The 23,317-nt window shown below is 41.1% G+C and overlaps 1 protein-coding gene and 1 non-coding gene across 2 annotated transcripts in view; both read right to left on the bottom strand.

Moving 5' to 3' along the window:
* Positions 1-18,968, bottom strand: part of UBE2K (ubiquitin conjugating enzyme E2 K) — a 73,055-nt gene extending 54,087 nt beyond the window's left edge. Inside the window, 1 exon segment of the mRNA XM_047719140.1 lies at positions 18,503-18,968. Coding sequence (XP_047575096.1) covers positions 18,503-18,772 — 270 coding nt within the window. The 5' untranslated portion in view covers positions 18,773-18,968.
* On the bottom strand, positions 2,606-2,753 carry LOC125094443 (U12 minor spliceosomal RNA). Its single transcript, XR_007125506.1, has one exon. It is a non-coding gene; the product is annotated as a U12 minor spliceosomal RNA (small nuclear RNA).
* Positions 18,969-23,317: the final 4,349 nt, after the last annotated feature.

Here is a 23,317-nt window from a genome sequence, read left to right as displayed (position 1 = left end):
TCTCTCTGACAAATAAATGAAATCTTTATGGGGCGCCTGGGTGGCTCAGTGGGTTAAAGCCTCTGCCTTCAGCTCAGGTCATGATCCCAGGGTCCTGGGATGGAGCCCCACATCGGGCTCTCTGCTTGGCAGGGAGCCCGCTTCCTCCTCTCTCTCTCTGCCTGCCTCGCTGCCTACCTGTGATCTCTGTCAAATTAAAAAAAAAAAAAAAAAAAAAAAAAGATGTTACTAGCAACAGCTATCTGCGTCTGATGAGAGACTGTTGCTTACACCTGTCATCTTTGTACATTTCTAAATTCTCAAAAAAGAGTAAGGAGACAAAGACTGTGCTTCTAATAAATATTTAAAGATTATAAGGTCTTATCCCCATGGTCATACACATAACTTCATCATCACCAGAAACTGTACCTTCTCTGAAATCCATTTCAAGTTTCTCAAATTCCCAACCTCCTTAGATCAAGTTCACTATTTAGTACTCCAAACCCAGCTATTAGCTAGTTTAATCAAACATCACCACTCTCCATCATTATCAATCACTCCCTTGCTAACCTTGAAGCTTTTGTTCCTTCATGGTACTCACATGGCAAAGCCCCATGCTAGTTAAATTCATTCCCCAATTAACTTAAACAAAACAAAACCACCTTTCTGTATCTGCCCCAAGCAGCACTGCTGGGAAAAAACACACACACAACCATCATTAATTGGTCTCATGTTCAAGTGAAGACCACAAATCCCAAATGAAAACTTAACATTGCCCTAAGTGTCTCTGCTCCTATTAAAGATTAATCCTTCCATTTATGCTTGTAATATCCCCCCTCTGTTCTTCTCAAGGATTTTACAGGCTCAATCACTCCTCCTTTCTCTAGCATAATCAATTTCTCCCATCCATCAATATATAAACATAATCAATAGAATATGAGAAATTTTTTAAGGGGCACCTGGTGTGGCTAAGTTGGTTAAGTGTCTGAGCCTTGATTTTGGCTCAAGTCATGATCTCTGAGTTGGAGATCCAGCCCCGAGTCAGGCTCTGAGCTCAACAGAGAGTCTGCCTACCCCTCTCCTGCCTGCACTTGTGTGCTCTCTCTCTCTCTAAAATAAATAAATAGAATCTTAAAAAAAATTTTTTTAAGATTGCTGAAGCCATATTCTTCTGCAGTTCCCCTTCTCTTCTCTGCTCCTGTCAAAACAAACTTTAAAAATTAGTTGACCAGGGGCGCCTGGGTGGCTCAGTGAGTTAAAGCCTCTGCCTTCAGCTCAGGTCATGATCCCAGGGTCCTGGGATTGAGCCCCGCATCGGGCTCACCGCTCGGTGGGGAGCCTGCTCCCCCCCCCACCTCTGCCTGCCTCTCTGCCTACTCGTGATCTCTGCCAAATAAATAAATAAAATCTTAAAAAAAAAAAAATTAGTTGACCACAGATTCTAGTTTCTCACCTCACTTCCTAACTCTGTCCAATCATACATCCATCTTCACCATTCCAATGAAAATATTCTAGTCAAGGTCACCAATCATAACTGTGCTGCAAATTCAGTGCTCATTTCTTTCACTCAGCAGCATGACAAAACTGACTGCTCTCGGAACTCATCTCTTGATTTCAAAGACACCACACTCCCCTAGTTTTCCTAATATATCACTAATAGCTCACTCTCCTTATCTTTTGATGTTTCTTCTAGGCTCAACCACAAAAGATGCTAGGCATCTATGACAAAAACCAGAACTCTGTCCTAGGCTCCCTCCTTTTCTAACCAAATTCTCCTACAGTTAAGTCACCCAATCTAAGTTTAACCTGACAAGAATGAAGCAAAACTCTTAAATCTTCCCCGACACTTTCCATGCTCCTCCCACTCTTTCCCATCTCGGAAAATAGCACCCCAAATGTCTGGTTCCTAGGTAAAAGACTAGGTGTTTTTCTAGGTTCTTCACTTTTCATCTGCACCATCAGCAAGCTCTTTTGACTTACCTTTAAAACATATCCCAAATACTTCTCTTCAGCCTCCTATTTAACTATAATCCCAAGCTACAATCATCTCTTGCCTAGGCTATCTAGAAAGGCTTCCAAAAAGGTCTTCCTTACTTCATTCCTGCCACTTTCCACCTCCACAGGGCAAGATGTCTAACCAACTTCCACCCTCCTTTTTCTTTCCTAATGAAACCCTGATTTTAATTGGGGAGCAATGTGCTCAGCTAAAAAAACATCCCCCAGTTTCTCTTAAACCAAGAAGATGTCATGACACAGGCCAGGATAAAAATAAAAATAAAAACAGATGTCACTGAATAGGATTTCTCAGAAAGCTCTTTAAAAGGGGGAAACTCAGCTGACATGTTGATTATGCTTTTCCCTTTCTGAAATTCAGACATGTTGTCTGGACCTCTAACAGGCATTTTGAGAGTTTAAGGACAAGGGTCAAACTCTAAGAAAGGTAAATTGAAAGTTAGTAGTCTACTAACACTGTATAATCCCTAACCAAGCAACTTGGGGATACTTTCCAGACTGGACTTTACTCCAGCCAAAATCAACCCCTAACTCCTAAACCCTTTTTCTTTACATCTTCAGTGTCAATTTATTCTCCACACAGCAGCTAAAGTGGTATTTTTCTTAAGGGGGAGGGGTAGATCTTGAATCCCAAGGATCGCACAAGGTAGACGGGTAACCTTGGAGCAACATTTACCTACTCAAAAATACATCTCACATTAGCAGTGAGGAATCAGGCGTCACCCTGAATTGTTATTTCCTTAGTCATAAGTTTAAGGCATCGAAGTGTTTTGTTTTGTTTTGTTCTGCTTTTGAGAGAGAGAGATCTAGAGAGTAGGGGTGAGGTGGGTGAGGGAGAAGGGGCAGAGGGACAGGGAAAGAAATTCCCAATAGGTCTCCACACCCAATATGGAGCCCAATGCGGGGCTTGATCCCACAACCTTGAGACTATGACCTGAGCTGAAATCAAGAGCTGGACCCTCAGCCAACTGAGCCACCCAGGCGTCCCCAAAGTGGTATTTTAAAAACAAAAATTTTGTTTTCTTTAAATCCTCAAATGGATTTCAGAGTCACAATACAAATTCCTTACTGTGGACTTAAATTTTATGTGATCTGGCTCCTGCCTACAGCTCTAACTTCACTTTGCATCATTCACGGCCTCTTACCCACAATACTCCAGTCACAATAACCTCCTTTTGCTTGCTTAAACATAGCAAATTTATTCCTAATTTATGGCCTTTAATTTACATTCACTATTTCCTCTGATCTTAGAGATTAATAAATAAAATCTTTTTAAAAATTTAAAAAAGTGGGGCGCCTGGGTGGCTCAGTGGGTTAAGCCGCTGCCTTCGGCTCAGGTCATGATCCCAGATCCTGGGTTCGAGCCCCACATCGGGCTTTCTGCTCAGCAGGGAGCCTGCTTCCTCCTCTCTCTCTGCCTGCCTCTCTGCTTACTTGTGATTTCTCTCTGTCAAATAAATAAATAAAATCTTTAAAAAAAAATTTTAAAAAAGTATTTGTTAAATAAAAAGCTTTTGGCATTGATGATACAAAGACAAACCATGATGCTTACTCTTGAGGATGCCTACTCTTGAGCTTCTCGGGAATCATCAGGCTCCCTGCTCAGTGGGTACTCTGGTTCATCTTCTCCCTGTGCCCCTCCCCCTGATCATGCACACTCACCCTCTCAAATAAACGTATAAAACCTTTTTCCCCCAAGATTTTATTTATTTGACAGAGACACAGCGAGAGAACACAAGCAAGGGGAGTGGGAGAGGGAGAAGCAGGCTTCCCGTGGAGCAGGGAGCCCGATGAGGGGCTCCATCCCAGGACTCTGGGATCATGACCTCAGCCAAAGGCAGCACTTAATGACTGAGCCACTCAGGCGCCCCTAAATGAATAAAACCTTAAAAAAAAAAAAAAGTAGGGAGTCTAGTAGTGAAAGACAGCTTCAAATCACTGAAAATCATTAAAAAGTGCAAATCTGGGTTGAAAGTCAGATTGGAATTATACTCAAACCTTTGGAAAACTTCAAAATGTGTTTATATATGCAAACGTACATAAAAAAAGAAAAAATAAAATTAAGATGTATCTCACATGTTTGAACTATTTCATAGACAAAAATATTTTAAAGAAAGAATTACTGGGGTGCCTAGGTGGCTCAGTGGGTTAAGCCTCTGCCTTCAGCTCAGATCATGATCTCAGGGTCCTGTTCAGCGGGGAGCCTGCTTCCCCCTCTCTCGCTGCCTGCCTTTTTACTTATGATCTCTTGCTCTCTGTCAAATAAATAAATAAAATCTTAAAAAAAAAAAAAAAAAAGAATTATCCCCAGGGGTGTGATTACAGATAATTTTTACTTTATTATAGTTCCATGTAGTTTCCAAAATTCAATAATAAGCAAACATGTTACTTTTGTATTCACAGAAACTGGCTATTTATTTAAAAGGGAAAAGCAATTAAATGGTTCTACAGTGACTGTAATGATTACTAGTGCTTTCTGTATGCATATAAGAATTGATCATACTGATGTATGACTACGTTAATTCCAATTTACCCTCCCAACTATCAGTTTAAGGGTTATTCCCAAGGAACTCTTTCCCTGAGATTAGGTTACACCACCCCAACAGCTCTCCTTACTTAAATTCAACAAACACACATATAATTGTTCAATGTTTCATGGCCTTACTAGATCATAACTTACTCCATAACAGCGTGGACTGTATTTTTTTTTTTTTTAAAGATTGACTGACTGATTTCAGAGAGAGAGCACTTGGCACCTGCACGCGCATGCGCGCGCACACACACAAGCATGAGCAGGGGGAGGGGCAGAGTGAGAAGAGACTCCCTGCTGAGCAGGGGGCCCAACTGGGAGGGGAAGGGGCTCCATCGGAGGACCTTGTGATCATGACCTGAGCTGAAGGCAGAGGCTTAACCAACTGAGCCGCCCAAACTGAGTCACCCAGGCACCCTGGACTATGTCTATCTTATTAACAACATAGATGGTATTCAATAAATATTTGTTAAATAAATGGAGAAAAATGTAGACTTAAACTAAAGAGTTAACCCATAGTGATACAAATGACATTATAGTATTATATAATACTAAATATATGTTCCCTAAGATCTTTAACAAGGAAAACTGCAAAACAAATAAAAAAAAGATCGCCTTCCCACCATCTTATTTCCCAGGTTTGACTTTGACATTACATCACCCCAAAGCATGAACTGACCAAATTACCAACACTTACACTGAACAGAAACCCATCTTCATCTATGGGCCACCTTTATCAACATATTATAAAGTCCCATATTATAAAGCAGGATAAGCGGTCATACCTTCATAATGGTTGGGGATGAGCTCCCTGGCACTTAAAAAAAAACCCTTAAACTCATTTGGGAAAACAAATTGCCAGGTAAGCTTACTGCTTACCTGGCAATGAGCTAAGCAATGGAGAACTGAAAATATAAGTCTCTGCCTTCAATGACTCACACTCACAGTTCCTAAGAGCAGTAAGAGATAAAGCACCTAAGGATTTAATCAAAGTATGACCAAGCCTACAGATAAAATGTCTGACACATATAACCACCTAATATCCCATCCAAACACCCAATGGCCTAGTAATACCACTCTCAGATACACACCCACAATTCTTACACACATGTACCAGCAAAACCTGGAAATAACCAAATGTTCGAAAGATGCATAAACTTCAGTATATTCTATTAAAAAAAAAAAAAAGGAACTACTACAGAAGGATTTAAGAAAAATGAAATAAAATATATTATCACTGCTGAAAAAGAACAGTATCAGACAACCCACACTCTAAGTACGCCAATCCCAAACAGGACAGTTCACATAAAGCAAAGAAACCTTGGGGTGCCTGGGTGGCTCAGTCAGTTAAGCATCTGCCTTTGACTCAGGTTGTGCTCCTAGAGTACTGGGGCCATACATCAGGCCCCCTGCTCAGTGGGGAATCTGCTTCTCTCTCTGTTCCTCCTCCCCATTCATGTTCTCTGTCTCTCTTACCCACTCTCTCCCTCAAATTAAGCAAAAACAAATAAAACCACAAAAACAAAACAAAACAAAAAAACCTAAAAGTAAAGTACCCATAGTCACTTGAGAAAGAAGGCTACATATACTAGCCCTGCATCTGTAATCACTAGAAAAATATGTAATCCCAAAAAGGCTAAAAAAAAAAATTAACAGAATAACATGGCAGCCCTAACACCTATGCAAAGGTTTATGCACTTTCTGCAGCAACTCCAAAAAAACAAAAGTAGATGCCTATCAAAGATTTTCTGTCTTACTGTAAATGTTATTAAGCCTACCAATGCCAGGCACTATACAAGACAAAGGAAAAAAGATGAATAAGCATCCTCATGGAGCTCAATGCTATCTAGCGGAACAGAAAGACATATGTACAATTACCAATGTATAGGACACCTGGGTGGCTAAGTCGTTAAGCATCTGCCATCCTCTCAGGTCATGATCCCCGGGTCCTGGGATCCAGCTCCCCATTGGGCTCCCTGCTCAGCAGGAGCCTGCTTCTCCCTCTTCCACTCCCCCTGCTGTGTTCCCTCTCAGGCTGTCTCTATCAAATAAATAAAATAAATAAATAAATAAAAATTACCAATATATCTACAGTTACTACTCTAACAAAATCCTAACAAAATGACACTGGGAAACAGGGGTAAACTGTGTTTTCCACAAAAGTTTTATGAATGGCGGCATTTTAAGATAAGTTTATTTCAAAGGCAAAGGAAGAGGAAGGGCTTATTCCAGGCAGACAGAATAACTAAATGGCGAGCGGTTTAGCACAGCTGAAGGTCTGAGAGTGAAGTATGTGTAGGCATGCAACTGTGATGAGACCTGACGGTAAACAGGTCAAGAAAGGTAGGCTAGAACAAAAGTATACAAGTTTGCCTTTATGCAATAGGCAGTAGAGAAACTAAAGGAAAATGACAAGGTCATAAATCATGTGGCATGGGGGCACTTGGGTGGCCCAGTCAGTAAAGCATCCGGCTTTGGCTTACATCATGATCCCAGGATCCCGGCATAGAGCCCTGCATCCAGCTCCCTACTGAGTGGGGCGTCTGCTTCTCCCTTTCCCTCTGTCCTCCCCCTGCTCTAATAAATAAAATCTTTTAAAACAAACAAACAAACAAATAAATAAATCCATCCATCCTGTGGCATGGCACGAGGAGGGCTGAAGAGAGGATGCAGAGAAATAAATGTAAATAAGCAAACTGTCTTAGACACTTGGGTGGCTCAGTCAGGTAAGCCTCCGCCTTCAGCTCGGGTCGTGATCTCAGGGTCCTGGGATCAAGTCCCACATCAGCTTCCTTGCTCAGTGGGCAGTCTGCTTCTCCCTCTGCCTGCCACTCTCCCTGCTTGTGCGCTCTCTCAAATAAATAAATAAATAAAATCTATTAAAAAAAGAACCTAGGGATAAAAAAGAGGTGAAGTTAAAAAATAAGCAAACCGTTTTACTATAATAGAAAATACAAATTTTACTTTTAATAGTCCATCTGGGTGAAAACCCAACCTAGAGTGATTAACAAAAGGAATGCAAAAGAGGAAACAAAGATTTAAGAGATAAATGGAAAATAACAGATGAAATCAACTTAGAAAGTGTAGTAACACAGTATGAAGGAAAACCAGCAGTATCAGAGCAACCACAAGAGGCAAGTGTTGAGAAATGAAGTGAAAGGTATACAAAAATGGACTGATGAGAAGTTATTCCACATTTGACAAGTGGGAAGATAATGATAATGCCTGAAGAAGTAGTTTCCATATGATATGGTGGAGATGGAAGCCTGAGGACAGCAGTTAAGGAATATAACCTACATTTGCTCCAAAAACCAAATTTAAAACATCTTTGTAATTAAAGGAAAAGATTTCCTAAACAAAATACAAAAAGCATACCATACAGGGGCGCCTGGGTGGCTCAGTGAGTTAAAGCCTCTGCCTTCAGCTCAGGTCATGAACCCAGAGTCCTAGGATCGAGCCCCGCATCAGGATCTCTGCTCCACGGGGAGCCTGCTTCCTCCTGTCTCTCTCTCTGCCTGCCTCTCTGCCTACCTGTGATCTCTGTCTGCTAAATAAATAAATAAAATCTTTAAAAAAAAAAAAAAAAAAAAGGCATACCATACAGGAAAAAAGAGAAAAATGTGACTTACTTCTTTCTTTCTAAGTGAATTCTACCCCCAAAACGGGCCTTGAACTCACAACCCCAAGATCTAGTCACACACCCTACCAACTGAGCCAACCAGGCACTCCCCTCAAAGTGTGACTACTTAAAAATGGCTCAGTGGGGGACGCCTGGGTGGCTCAGTTGGTTGAGCAGCTGCCTTCGGCTCAGGTCATGATCCCAGCGTCCTGGGATCGAGTCCCGCATCGGGCTCCTTGCTTGGCGGGGAGCCTGCTTCTCCCTCTGCCTCTGCCTGCCATTCTGTCTGCCTGTGCTCGCTCTCTCTCACTCTCTCTCTGACAAAAAAAAAAAAAAAAAAAAAAAAAAAAATGGCTCAGTGGGTTAAGCATCTGCCTTTGGCTCAGGTCATGGTCTCAGGGGCCTAGGATCGAGTCCCACATCGGGTTCTTTGCTCAGCAGGGAGCCTGCTTCCCCCTCTCTCTCTGCCTGTCTCTCTGCCTTCTTGTGATCTCTCTGTCAAATAAAGAAAATCTTTTAAAAAATAAATAAATAAAGGGGCGCCTGGATGGCTCAGTGGGTTGAGCCTCTGCCTTCGGCTCAGGTCATGATCTCGGGGTCCTGGGATCGAGCCCCACGTCGGGCTCTCTGCTGGACGGGGAGTCTGCTTCCCTCTCTCTCTCTGCCTGCCTCTCTGCCTACTTGTGATGTCTCTTTCTCTCTGTCAAATAAATAAATAAAATCTTCAAAAATAAATAAATAAATAAATAAATAATAAAAATTAAACTTCAGACAAAAGATATGACAAAGTTAAGCAAAAGAAAACAGTCACAAAAGGACAAAGTAGTTCATAGAGACACAAAGTAGAGCAATGAACCACAGGCTGGGCAACAGAGAAGTAGAGTTAACATTTAATAGATACAGAATTTCGGTTTTACAAGATGAAGTAAGTTCTGGAGATGAATAGTAGTAATGGCTGTACAAAAATGTACACTGAAACTGTCACTTAAAAATATACAAGATGCTGGGACGCCTGGGTGGCTCAGTTGGTTAAGCCACTGCCTTCCGCTCAGGTCATGATCCCAGGGTCCTGTGATAGAGTCCCACATTAGGATCCTTGCTGAACGGGGAGCCTACTTCTCTCTCTGCCTCTGCCTGCCACTCTGCCTGATTGTGCGCTCACTCTCTCTCTCTCTCTCTGACAAATAAGTAAATAAATAAAATCTTTTTTAAAATAATAGAAAAGAAAAGTTGCAGGAAATGTAGATTACAATCATCTGTGGAAAAAATTTTTAAACTTTTAAAAACACTAAAAAGTGCTTTGACATTAAAAAAATCTTATGGTTTCGGAGCACCTGGGTCGCTCAGTCGTCGAACGTCTGCCTTCGGTCCAGGTCATGATCCCAGGGCCCTGGGACCAAGCCCCGAATCAGGGGCCCTCCTTGCAGTGAACCTGCTTCTCCCTCTCTCACTCCCTTAGCTTGTGTTCCCTCTCTCGCTGTCAAATAAATAAGTCTTTAAAAAAAAAAAAACCTGGGACGCCTGGGTTGCTCACTTGGTTGGATGACTGCTTTCGGCTCAGGTCATGATCCCAGAGTTCCGGGATCGAGTCCCGCATGGGGCTCCCAGCTCCACGGGAGTCTGCTTCTCCCTCTGACCTTCTCCTCGCTCATGCTCTCTCTCACTGCCTCTCTTTCAAATAAATAAATAAAATCTTAAAAAAAAAAAAAGAAAAAACCTTATGGTTTCAATAGTAAAAACAAAAGTATGAATGGGAAGGACATAGGCATCTTCAGCACAGTGGTTACTTCTAAGAAAGAGAATAGAAAAGGGAAAAGGTTACAAAGTGAACTTCATCTACATGTTGTTTTATTGCTTGAGGGAAAGGGCAAGTTAACCAAGTATGAGAGAGTTAAGATCTGCTAAATCTATACCACAAACATAAAGGTATTCACACCTACTGTTTTCTAAACTTCAAAGTGTAAGATATTCCATAATCTTAAAAAGCAGCTTTAAAGGGGCGCCTGGGTGGCTCAGTCGTTAAGTGTCTGCCTTCAGCTCAGGTCATGATCACGGTCAATTTAATATTTTAAGTAAAATATATTTTTTAAGATTTTATTTTTTTTTAAGATTTTATTTATTTATTTGACAGAGAGAGATCACAAGTAGACAGAGAGGCAAGCAGAGAGAGAGAGGAGGAAGCAGGCTCCCTGCTGAGCAGAGAGCCCGATGCGGGACTCGATCCGAGGACCCTGAGATCATGACCTGAGCCGAAGGCAGCGGCTTAACCCACTGAGCCACCCAGGCGCCCAGATTTTATTTATTTATTTGACACACAGAGAAATCACAAGTAGACAGAGAGGCAGGCAGAGAGAGGGAGGAAGCAGACTCTCCACTGAGCAGAGAGCCCAATGCGGGACTTGATCCCAAGACACTGAGATCATGACCTGAGCCGAAGGCAGAGGCTTAACCCACTGAGCCACCCAGGCGCCCCAAGTAAAGTATTTTTTTTTTTAAAGAATTTGGGGAGCCCTGTTAAAATATAAATTTTTTTAAAAAGCATCTTTAAAAATAATGGACAGGTAGCAAGCAGCAGACATGATTGCACACTATTCTTTCCACCATAATCAGTAAATATTTGGGAGTCAGAGACCTAGTTTCCAACTCCTGTTCCACCACCAAGTTGCCTGATACTGAGAAAGTTAGGTACTTTCTTCAAAGCTGCAATTTTCTAATGTGTAAAATAAGAATAACATCAATCTCATAAGGCTGCCAAATATATAAAATGCCAGATAGCAGGCATTCAACTGAAGTATTACTTTAAATTTGCAGTAAAAGCAAAGAACTGACGGGAGGAAAAGGGACAAAGGTTTTGAATGAAATGAAGTTCTCTCCTTTGCAAAATTACATAAGAGAACAAGGGATGTCAGATGGATGCGACCACCACTTTCTATTTTCCAAGAATCAATTTTAAAATAGGAATTTTAGGGGTGCCTGGGCAGCTCAGTCAATTAAGTGTCTGCCTTCCACTCAGGTCATGATCTCAGGGTCCTAGGATCAAGCCCCATCGGGCTCCCTGCTCAGCGGGGAATCTGTTTCTCCCTCTCCCTTGCCCCTTCCCCAAGTTGTACCCCTGTGTGCACACTCTCATTCTCAAAGAACTCTTTAAAAAAATAAAAAACAGGAATTTTACCTAGAGATTCAAGATTACATATATCATAGGATTAGAATCTAGATTTCTTGGTGCAGTTCAAGGCAACCAGAGTCACATCAAGAAATCCCAAATAATCCTGTAAAGCTGTATTATCTGAAATGCTTCCAAATAAAGTACTTTTTCACTTAAAAGGTCACATTTTATTTTTTTAAAGATTTTTATTTATTTATTTATTTGACAGAGATCACAAGTAGGCAGAGAGGCAGGCAGAGAGAGAGGAGGAAGCAGGCACCCTGCTGAGCAGAGTGCCCCATACGGGGCTCCATCCCAAGACTCTGAGATCATGACCTGAGCTGAAGGCAGAGGCTTTAACCCACTGAGCCACCCAGGCTCCCCAAAAAGGTCACATTTTAACACAAACTCTTCCCCAATTTATAACTGTCTCCTTTAAGGTCACATTTTTTTTTTTTTTTAAGATTTTATTTATTTGACAGAGAGAGATCACAAGTGGGTAGAGAGGCAAGCAGAGAGAGAGAGAGAGAGGAGGAAGCAGGCTCCCTGCGGAGCAGAGAGCCCGATGCGGGACTCGATCCCAGGACCCTGAGATCATGACCTGAGCTGAAGGCAGAGGCTTAACCCACTGAGCCACCCAGGTGCCCTTAAGGTCACATTTTAACACAAACTCTTCCCCAATTTATAACTGTCTCCTTTAATAAAAAAAATGTTTTTTAATTTATTTGACAGAGAGATTGAGAGAGAGAGAGAGAGCTCAAGCGGGGAAGTGGCAGGTAGAAAGAGAAGCAAGCTCCATGTGGGGCTCATCTCACATGACCTTAGCCAAAGGCAGCTGCTTAACCGACTGAGCCACCCAGGTACTCTTAACTATCTCCTAAAGAAGGATTAACAAACACCATGAGAACAAGGCCCACATTTTTCTTCTGCATTCCCCTTGGCCACAGGTTGTTTGCACAGAGATGACAAAGTAACTCTATCGTAAGTACTAAAGCCCCTTCATTTAAATCCTTTTTTTCAGGCAAATTCACACAGCACTATCACTACACTGAAGGAATCCTTTATGATCCAAAACAATAAGCAAAATATGAACATATAGCTAATTTTGACATCTTAACAGCTATCTGTTCAGATGTCCCAAGAACTGCTCTGAGCACTGTAAAGACTCTTAATCTTCCTACATTCTTACAAATAAGAAAACTAAGAGAGTCAAAGCTGCAGATATTAAATAGAAAAGCCAGGACCCAAAGCAAATCTAATTCCAAAGCCCACGCTCTTAATCACTAAGCTAAATTTACTGTATCATGCTTAAGGAATGAAATATCTCTGCCTCCTGCCAAATTTAGTTTTTAACACCAAGAAAAAAAGGCAAAATATACTTAAATACAAGGCAATATTAAACTGTCACTCACACTTTGTTTTATTAGCATTCAGCATTTACAGTATTGTTTATGAAAAAAAAAAATGGCCCCATAGAGCAACCATATATAATGGTTAGAATGGACTACTATGCAAAAAGCCTGGGTTCATTAACCAGATCTGTATCACTAAAAAACAATCAATCTCTTCAGGCCTCAGTTTCCTGATCTTATAGATGAGGAATTTGGCCTAGATCTAAGGACTCTTTCAACTTGAATACTCAATGCATTTTTTTAAAAGATTTTATTTATTTATTTGACAGAGATCACAAGTAGGCGGGGGGGGGGGGGGGGGGGGGGGGAGCAGGCTCCCTGTGGAGTAGAGAGCTGGATGTGGGGCTCGATCCCAGGACCCTGGGATCATGACCTGAGCCGAAGGCAGAGGCTTTAACCCAGTGAGCCACCCAGGCACCCCTAATGCATTTTTTTTTAAAGATTTTATTTATTTATTTGACAGAGATCACAAGCAGGCAGAGAGGCAGGCTTAGAGAGAGGGGGAAGCAGGCTCCCCACTGAGCAGAGACTCCGATGCGGGGCTTGATCCCAGGACCCCTAGATCATGACCTGAGCCGAAGGTAGAGGCTTTAACCCACTGAGCCACCCAGGCACCCCTCCTCAACGCATTTTAACACATTTTTTAAGACACCACTAACATATTAGTAAATATATACATGGATATTTATCTAAAAGATGGACAGTAAAGGTACAAAAAATGTTCACAGCATGGCTACTATTAGTTTTGAGGGTCACAAAAGGGTGATACAGGGAATTCCAGATGCATCTAAATCTATGCCTGATGGACAGAGATCAAAGTCTTTATAATAGTAAAATAAAAAAAAGAAATGCACCCCAAACAGTATTACTTGGACAGGTTGCAATTATTTTTTTTTACCCCATAAAAAGCTTTCTTCACTCAGCCCACACCCAGAACCCCATAAGGCACATTATTTAAATAAGTTACACAGAGCTGTAACTTACATAACTGTAAAAACTGCTTTTCTACTCTTAAAAAAATTGTTCAAACTCTGGTTATATTCATTTCCAGCAGGGAATTTCACCTCCTTCTTTTAATCAAAAAGGAAAAAGTTTAAAAGAAAAAAATAATCATTTACAAAGGGAAAACAAGTATAAAATCCTAAAAACATCACTCAAAACTAGTAGTAGTAGCCGTGCTATAAACTTTTTTGTACCTTTACTGTCATCTTTTAGATAAAATATATTACACATCTTACAAATTTAATAGTATGAAATGTTCTAAAGAGTTTTGTCGATAGCAGTGGTTCTCAACATTTGGCAAAGTCTGGAGACATTTTTAGTTGATACAACTGGCAGGGAGAGAGGGTAAGGAGGTAGGGAGGAGGGTTAGCTGTGCTACTGGCAACTAGTGATAGAAGCCAGCGATACTACTAAACATTCTACAATGCAGAGAAGAGCCACTCACAGCAAAGAATTCATTATCTGCCTAAAATGTCAACAGTGCTAAGGCTGAGAAACTATGGTCTACAGAAATCAACAGTTTACTTCTAAAGATTTGCCAACCAGTTCTATAGATCAAACTAGATCAAATACATTAAATTCAAAATGACAATAAATACAAAATCCACTTAAGCACTTAAAAGAAAACTACAGAAGTAGTTTTCATGAATTCAATTTGTAATGCCATAAATTTAAGTATTCCCTACTGTAATCTTAGAAAATGTCAGAGAAGTACAATTACAATATGAAAAACTACAGATAACATACAACAAACAAACAAGAGTATGTACACTGACTTAAGGGCATTTTACTTCATTGAGCTTCAAATTTTTGAAGTATTTTGCAGAGGCGTCTGGGTGGTTCAGTCTTTTAGGTGTCCGACTCTTAGTTTCAGCTCAAGTCTTGACCTCAGGGTCTTGAGATGGAGCCTTATGCGGGCTCTGAGTTCAGTGGGGTGTATGCTTGAGATTCTCTCTCTCACTCTTTTGCCCCTCCCCCAGCCTGGGTGCTTTAAAATAAAAATTTTTTCAAGCATTTTTCATATTGACTTGCAGCTAAATCTTTAAGTAACTTACAGGTAACACTTATTTTAATTTTTTATTTTAAGGTTTTATTTATTTTTCAGAGGGAGAGAGAAAGAGCACAAGCAGGGGGAGCAGCAGGCAAGGGGAGCAGCAGGCCTCTCACTGAGCAAGGAGCCCCATGGGGAACTCAATCCCAGGACCCTGAAATCATGACCCGAGCTGAAGGCAGATGCTTAACCAACTGAGCCACCCAGGCGTCCCTTATTTTAATGTTTAAACTATTAAATTAGGTTATGTTTAAATCCTGTAACCCGTAATACAAACCAGTCTCAGTTATTTTTAAATAATTAAAGAATGCCTATCCTTGGAAAGTAATGACAGTGTGGTACAATATAAACACAAGCGGACCTAGACCCAAATCCTAAAGCTATGTTCGTAGACAAATAATTTAACTTCTCTGAATCTCAATTTCCTCATCTAAGATATAGGAAATCTAATTCAAAGAATTGTTCTTGGAAATTAGCAATAATGCATAAACAAATGGTACTGACAGCCACTCTACAAATGGTGGTTAGTTTTTAACAGCAATAATAATAAATCTGTGAATACAGATTATAGTTTTATTATAGCCTCAAAATCTACATTTCACTTAGTAATTGCACTCGTAAAATAACTATAACATGTATTTTAACCAATTTACCATTCCTGGCAATTTGAAATATTCCTTAAAATTCACACATATTTAAAATTAATGTCTGACACATAAAGGATGGATTTCCAAACAGCCTCAAGGAAAAAAGGCCTAGATGCCTTTATTACTTTAAGTAACATATTTCTATGACTCAAAACTCAAAAGGGATCCTTTGATGCCTATTACCTCAGACAAATTCGCTTATACAGAAATAATCAATTTTACCAATTTCTCATTGAGACAAATACACATATTTCTCCCTTCTTCCAACACAAATGCTGACCTCCTCCACACTATTCTGCACCTTGATTTTCACATTTGATTTATCTTGGAGACTATATTTTAATTAACACACTTTAAGAATGGCCACTTATAACTTCTTATGGTCAGAATTCAGCAAATGTCAGCTATCTTTTTTTTTTTTTTTTAAGATTTTATTTATTTATTTTGACAGAGAGAGAGATCACAAGCAGGCAGAGAGGCAGGCAGAGAGAGGGGAGGAAGCAGGCTCCCCGCAGAGCAGAGAGCCCGATGCGGGGCTCGATCCCAGGACCCTGAGATCACGACCTGAGCCGAAGGCAGCGGCTTAACCACTGAGCCACCCAGGCGCCCCAATGTCAGCTATCTCTATAAGACAACTTAAAATGCCAAAAAAAAAAAAAGTACTTGAATCAACCAGTAAACAAGAGCATATGAAACTTCGGTAAACGTGAAGAGTTACATAGATGAAGTGATGAAATACTTGGTTACATGACCAGACACTCAAAATACTACATTTCCACACTTAAAAAGGAAACACGTGGACTGTACTACAAGTCCGTCAGTGAGCTGAAAGTAATCAACATAACCCACTTATAGAACTGGGCCTACTAAATTATTGATGAAATAAAATATTGGTGAAAAAAAAGTCATTTATTGGTTATAATAGAAGATTAAATTATCTGACCCTTTTCTAAATATACTCTGCAACTTATTTTCTGTAAGAAGTTTCCTTCCAGATTTATAAAGCTACTCTTCTTAAAAAAAAAAATTTTTTTGCATTTCCTATTCTCTTCCTCTGAAATACTATAATGCTTACTGGAAGCAAGGCTCAGCATCCCTTACATATAAAGAGCAGTATTGCTTTAACAATATGCACACTAGGGCAATACTAGATTTCTTTTAAGCTTTAACTGAAATACTAGAAATATCATGGTGAAAGTCACCTCATATACAAAGCAAAGAGACCATATGGATCACGAGAGCAGTAACTTACCATTTTTAAGTATTAGAAAATAAAGCATTTGAAAGAAGTCTTATATTAAGTCTCAGGTTTGTGCACCTTTATTATAGAAGAAATGTTTTAGGCTATTGGCAACTGTATTAACTGAATCTTTCATTAGGAATATATATGTCAACTATACTCAAATATATTTTCTTGCAAATAAAAAGTAAGAATCATTGTTTCACTGTATATCAGTACAGACATTTATGACCCTATTTCTGCACTGTACCACAAAAATACAAAGTCATCCTTCCATTCAGAGTTTTGGCACTAGAACAAATACAGAGGTCAGAGTTCATACACATGCTCAGATCATTTCTTATAGACTACTACATTCAATAAATCTACTGGTATTTGTTATTTTTAAGTTAATTTTAAAGAATTATATTCAACATGTCGAATTGGAAAAATAATCACTGTAGAGTCAGTATCACAAATAAAGCTCACTTATATCTATTACTTATCACACACTCAGAATGCTAAATTGCACAAATCATTTATCGAAGTTCCAACATTAAGAGAAAAATACAAATAGTAATGATGCATTATTAAAATGATATGTGACATCTTGAAAATAATAAGTATTTCAGTATTACTTTTTCATCTCTTTGTTAAATCCAAGGAGGAAAAAAACTTTGCATTCTTGTTGATTTGGGTATGAAAAATTGTACTTATACTTGCATGGTTTTGAGTCAAATCACAAGGATATTTTGACTATATTATATAAATAAATATGACCAACATCAGAGTAAATTCTGCAAAACTCAAGAACAGCTTGAGACAAAAAAAATATATTTTTAATAATTTCAGGTAAGATACACTGGAACAAACCTACTAAATAAGGAGGTATAATAATGTATTGATCTGATGAAATCCCATGTTTTTAATAGGGCTGTTTTTCAAAAGTAAGAATCAAGTTAACTCTGAGGGACATCATAATGAAGTTTCATGGCACAATACAACAGTCACAGAGGCACTGCTTTGGAGAGACTCTCTGATCTGTAACTTGTAAACAATATTTTGAAATAAACTACTCATAACCTCCATTATTTTTTCCTAATGAATAATATTTAAGTGCCTTTAATACACCAAACAACTTGCCTTCACCCAATCAAAAAGCTTCAGATGTCAACAGAAAAGAGGCCTAGAGATTGGGGAGTTGGGGGACGGGGGAAATGAGGTAATTATCTAATCTGGAATCAATTTCCTACCTCAGATGAAAATTCCCTTATCTCCCACTCAAATAAAAGAGTATCCCATTATGTCTCCTCTTCTCTCCCAACACCGAACTAAGGAGGGAGTAACTCTGAACGTCCTTCTTTCATCAAAACCTAAGGCCTTTCACCGCTTTTCCTTTTCACCCAAAGGAAAGGACGGTGGAGGCCAAACAGGCCATAATGTAGAATACCCTTAAAAGTGTGGGCCTTTGAGCAGCGCAGCTCTCCGGATCCAGTTACCACCTTTCCCCTTCCCCCAACCCACTTCCCGGGTTTTCTCAGGCTCGGCCTGCTCCCTCCACACCCTACAGCCAGACTTCCAGCTGTTGCCACTGCCTCGGGGCTCTCTCTAGAGCTCACACCACCCCCCAAGAAATGCCCCCCTCTCCATCTGCCCCCCAAACCGTGTTCCTCTCCAGACCACCCGCCCGCGAGGCGGTCCATCCCAGGGCCCAGGGAGGGGAGGAGAAGGCGACGGAAGCAGGGGGAGACTGCTGCTCTCCCACAGGCAGAAGGGCGACCGCAAGGAGGGCCACCCAGGGGTTACCGGGGATACTGGGGTCGCCGCTGGAAGAACCCTCCCGCCCTGGGCTGGGGTGGGGGATGTCCGGGAGTTCATTTCTGACCTCCTCGCTCTTCAGCACCTCCTTGAACTCCCGCTTGATTCGCTGCACCGCGATGTTGGCCATGTCTCCGCCCGCAGCTGATTCGTACCCGCCTCCTCCGCCACCGCTACGACCACCGCCACCGCCGCCACCTCTTCCACCACCGCCTCCTCCCTCGGCGATTCACACCCGAGCACACGAATGCTGCCACTGCCACCCCGGCCGCCGCGCTCTCCTCAGTGTGGAATCACCTCCGCGCCCGGCCACCAAAATGGCGCCGGGTCCGCGCATGCGCAAGACGGTGACCCGGCAGGGCGGCGCAGCCGCTCCCGTTGTAGCCCCATACGCCTCAAACGCGAGCCCGCGCCGCGCCGCGCCGCGCGTCTCAGCCCGAGCTGCGGCCGCGCGGCTCCGCCCTGCCGGCGTCTGGGGCCAGGAGGGTGCGGCTTCCGCGCTGGCCAACCCTGCCGGGGCCTCCCAAGTCCTCTCTTGTGCCTCCGCCTTTCTTCAAAATCACTGTGGTGTGGTCGGGGCTTCCAGCCATGGCCTCTGACTGAAGGCTGAGCCCAACATAACAGGTTCACGCGGCCCCCCTCGGCTACCAGCGCCTGTGAGCGCCGTCCTGAATCAGACCCAGAACCCACAGGCTTAATGTGCCTGACTGTGTCTGGTGTATAAAAACATCATTCCAGAACTCGATCCGGCCCATTTTCTGTTGGTGTAGCCCAGAAAAATCCACTGCGGTCCGTTTTTGTTCTGAAGCCATTAGAGTGCCACTGCTAATACTATCATTCCAGGTACTACACGTCACTGAATTAAGAGTGGTCATTGTTGGGTCCCATCCCGTGTATCTGAAACAGGTACTCCATGTAGATGCCTGAGGTGGATTTAGAAGCCAGATGTTGATCTTTGAGCTACTTAGATAATTAATACTGAGTTTTAATAGTGTTTAACCTCCAGTGTACATCAGAATCCCTGAAGAGCTTGTTAAAAAAAAAAACAAAAAACAAAACACGTTGCTAGACCCCCATCCCTGGAGTGTGGGGTGGGTCTAATAATTTTCTTCTCTAACAAGTTCTCAGATGCTGCTGCTCTTGCTGCTACACTATGAGAACCACTAAACTAAAACATGTGAAAATTGGGGCGCCTGGGTGGCTCAGTGGGTTAAGCCGCTGCCTTCAGATCAGGTCATGATCCCAGGTCCTGGGTTCGAGCCCCACATCGGGCTCTCTGATCAGCGGGGAGCCGGCTTCCTCCTCTCTCTCTGCCTGCCTCTCTGCTTACTTGTGATTTCTCTCTGTCAAATAAATAAATAAAATCTTTAAAAAAAATAAAATAAAATAAAACGTGAAAATAGTTTAAAGTAAAATATTAAAGTGAAAAAATGAAGAAGTAGAGGCTTCTTGTGGAGGAACGATAGCTTTACTTCTGTAGGCCTAGGGCCTACAACAGTGTCTGGCACTGGTAGGCCCTCAATAAATTTTAAATGAACAAATGAAGATAAGAGTAAAATGTTTTAGGTGGAAAGTAAGTTTGAAAGGCAATTTGAAAGTCGTTGCTAGGGTTTCAGTAAGTAATATGGTTTTGGTGCTGAGCGGTACTTTAAATAGAACATTCTGGAAGAAGTAATAAAAGTTATTTAGAAGTTTTTATTTCATGAGCTTCTTTCACCTAATCAATTAGTAAAGTATCCGCCTAGAAAAATACCACAAATACACAGTCTTAGCAGAATTATTAAAATTATGGCACCAAAAAGGAAATATTCCCTGGAGTGAATCATTCAAGTGGAAGCACGTGGAAAAAAAGTTCTTGAACTTCTGCCACAGGAACCAAGAGGAGATATTTGATTCCAGCTCTCTTCCATGCTAGCTATCTTGGCCAAGCGTTGTTTCCTCACCTACAAAATAAGGAAGCTGGATTAGATGATCTCTTTCAAGTTTTAAGAGGTCAGAATTCTAAAACATCGTTTGGAAACATCTCCCTAAGTGGACGAACATAAATTATAAACCCTTCCAGCAGAGCCCCCTAGTGGTCGTAAGAGGAACCAACTGTACGTGTGGGTGATGGTACAATGAATCATTGCTATAATGTAATTCATGCAATGTTATGTGTATCTGTGTCAGTACATTGAAAATAATAATTTTATTTTATTTTATTTTATTTATTTGACAGACAGAGATCACAAGTAGGCAGAGAGACAGGCAGAGAGAGAGGAAGGGAAGCAGGCTCCTGGCCAAGCAGAGAGCCCCATGTGGGGCTTGATCCCAGGAACCTAGGATCATGACCTGAGCTGAAGGCAGAGGCTTTAACCCACTGAGCCACCCAGGCGCCCCGAAAATAATCATTTTGAAGTGTGCAAAAACTGTTTTGAGTACTTTACATTTGTCAACTTCATTCCGTCCCCAATCTTAATCTTGGAACTTCAAAGAAGCTTGCAACACTCAAATCACAGGGGGACTACTTAGAAGGGTATGGTTATTTTGGGGGGAGAGGGGCTTGATCTTTTTTTTTTTCCCTTGAGAGAGAAAGAGAAAGCAGTGGAGGGGAAAAGAGAGGGAGAGAGAGAATCTTAAGCAGGCTCCCCACTTAAAGTGGAACCTGACACAGGGTTCCATCTCAAGACCCTGAGAATATGACCTGAACCCAAAATCTAGAGTTGGACATTTAACTGACTGAGCCACCAAGGCACCCCTGGTCATTTTTAAACACACATAATCATTGGTCCTGAAATTCTACTTCTAGGAAGTCATTCTACAGTCCTTCCAAAGAATGAGGCAACTACATATTAACTGATATGAGACAATTCCCAAAGTACATTTTAAGGGGCAAAAAGCAGTATGCTGGGACGCCTGGGTGGCTCAGTTGGTTGGACGACTGCCTTCGGCTCAGGTCATGATCCTGGGGTCCCGGGATCGAGTCCCACATCGGGCTCCCAGCTCCATGGGGAGTCTGCTTCTCCCTCTGACCTTCTCCTCCCTCATGCTCTCTCTCACTGTCTCGCTCTCAAATAAATAAATAAAATCTTTAAAAAAAAAAAGCAGTATGCTAAATGCAATGTGGTATCTTGGATTAGATCCTAGAATTGAAAGGACATAACTAATGAAATCCAAATAAATTCTGTAGTTTAGTTAATAGTATCGTACCAATATGAATTTCTTAGTTTTGACATGGTATTATGGTTATGTAAGATGTTAACATTAGTAGAAGTGAGCAAAGAATATACAAGAATCTCTGAAACTTTTCTGTAAATCTACAATTACTTCAAAAGAAAAAGTTTACTTTTGAGGGCGCCTGGGTGGCTCAGTGGGTTAAGCCGCTGCCTTCGGCTCGGGTCATGATCTCAGGGTCCTGGGATCGAGTCCCACATCGGGCTCTCTGCTCAGCAAGAAGCCTGCTTCCCTCTCTCTCTCTGCCTGCCTCTCCGTCTACTTGTGATCTCTCTCTGTCAAATAAATAAATAAAATCTTAAAAAAAAAGTTTACTTTTGAAAAGCACTATGCAGTCCATATTGTGTGTAGTGCACCACCATATGTGTGAAGGAAGAAAGGAATATGCTTATGTATGTAATACTTGTGAATCCTCAAAATATCACTGGAAAAATGCATAAGAAACTGACAGTAGGGGTTATCTCTGAGAAAATAACTTAAATGCCTTGAAGAAGGCAAAATGGGAGAATTTTCACCATGTACCTTTTTGTATATTTTACCTATTCAAGACTAAATTTTTAAAAATGAGTTTCTAGTAATGTCAATTATAAGCTCTTCACTATTATGATCTAGTTCTGGTTGACTACTTCATTAAAAATTAATTAATTAAACAAGTAATTACCCCTAGTATGTGCTAGGCATGATGTAGGTCCTACAAGTGTATCAGTGAAAAAGAAACAGAAAACTTCTGGAATTGCAGGATTAACATTCTGTCGGGATAGGGAGAATTCGTCTCAAAATATTGTCCACAGAAATGTAGGGGTCCCTGATATGTTTTCAGAGGTCAGTCTGCAATGACCAAATTATCATCATAATACAACTAAGACATTATTTGCCTTTTACTGTGTTGACTTTTGCACTGATGACATAAAAGCAATAGTAAACAAAAACAATTACTATGTAATAATCCTATTAATACCATGCACTCACTATTAAAAATACCAATTTTGGGGTGCCTGGGTGACTCAGTCCCTTAAGCATCTTACTCTTGGTTTCAGCTCAGGTCATGATCTTGTGAGTGGTGAGATTGAGCCCCATGTCAGTCTCTGAGATTCTTTCGCTCTGCCCCTCCCCCCCTAAAATAAATAAATAAAGCTTTAAAAAGAAAAAAAAAAAATACCAGTTGCAGGGACACCTGGCTGGTTCAGTTGGTGGAGCATACAACTTGATTTCAGGGTCCTGAGTTGGAGCCCTGCATTAGATAAAGAGCTTACTTAAAAAAAATATACCAGTTTTAGTTTTTTTTTTAAATGAAGACTTGCCATTTTACTTTTTTTTATTTTTTAAACATTTTTATTAATTTTTTTAAAGATTTTATTTATTCATTTGACAGAGATCACAAGTAGGCAGAGAGGCAGGCAGAGAGAGAGGAATGGAAGCAGGCTCCCTGCCGAGCAGAGAGCCCAATACGGGGCTCGATCCCAGGACCCTGAGATCATGACCCGAGCCAAAGGCAGAGGCTTTAAACCCACTGAGCCACCCAGGTGCCCCCATTTTTATTAAATGTTAATGGACATGAGGGCCATGACCTGACCAGAAGGCAGATGCTTAACTTTGACTGAGCCATCTAGGCACCCCTTGTTTTTTTTTTGTTTTTTTTTTTTAAGATTCTATTTTTAAGTAATCTCTA

The sequence above is a fragment of the Lutra lutra genome, chromosome 2 (assembly GCF_902655055.1).
Source record: "Lutra lutra chromosome 2, mLutLut1.2, whole genome shotgun sequence".
Taxonomy (NCBI): Eukaryota; Metazoa; Chordata; class Mammalia; order Carnivora; family Mustelidae; genus Lutra; species Lutra lutra.
Note: the sequence above shows the minus strand (reverse complement) of the source record. Positions and strands in the feature narration are given on the sequence as shown.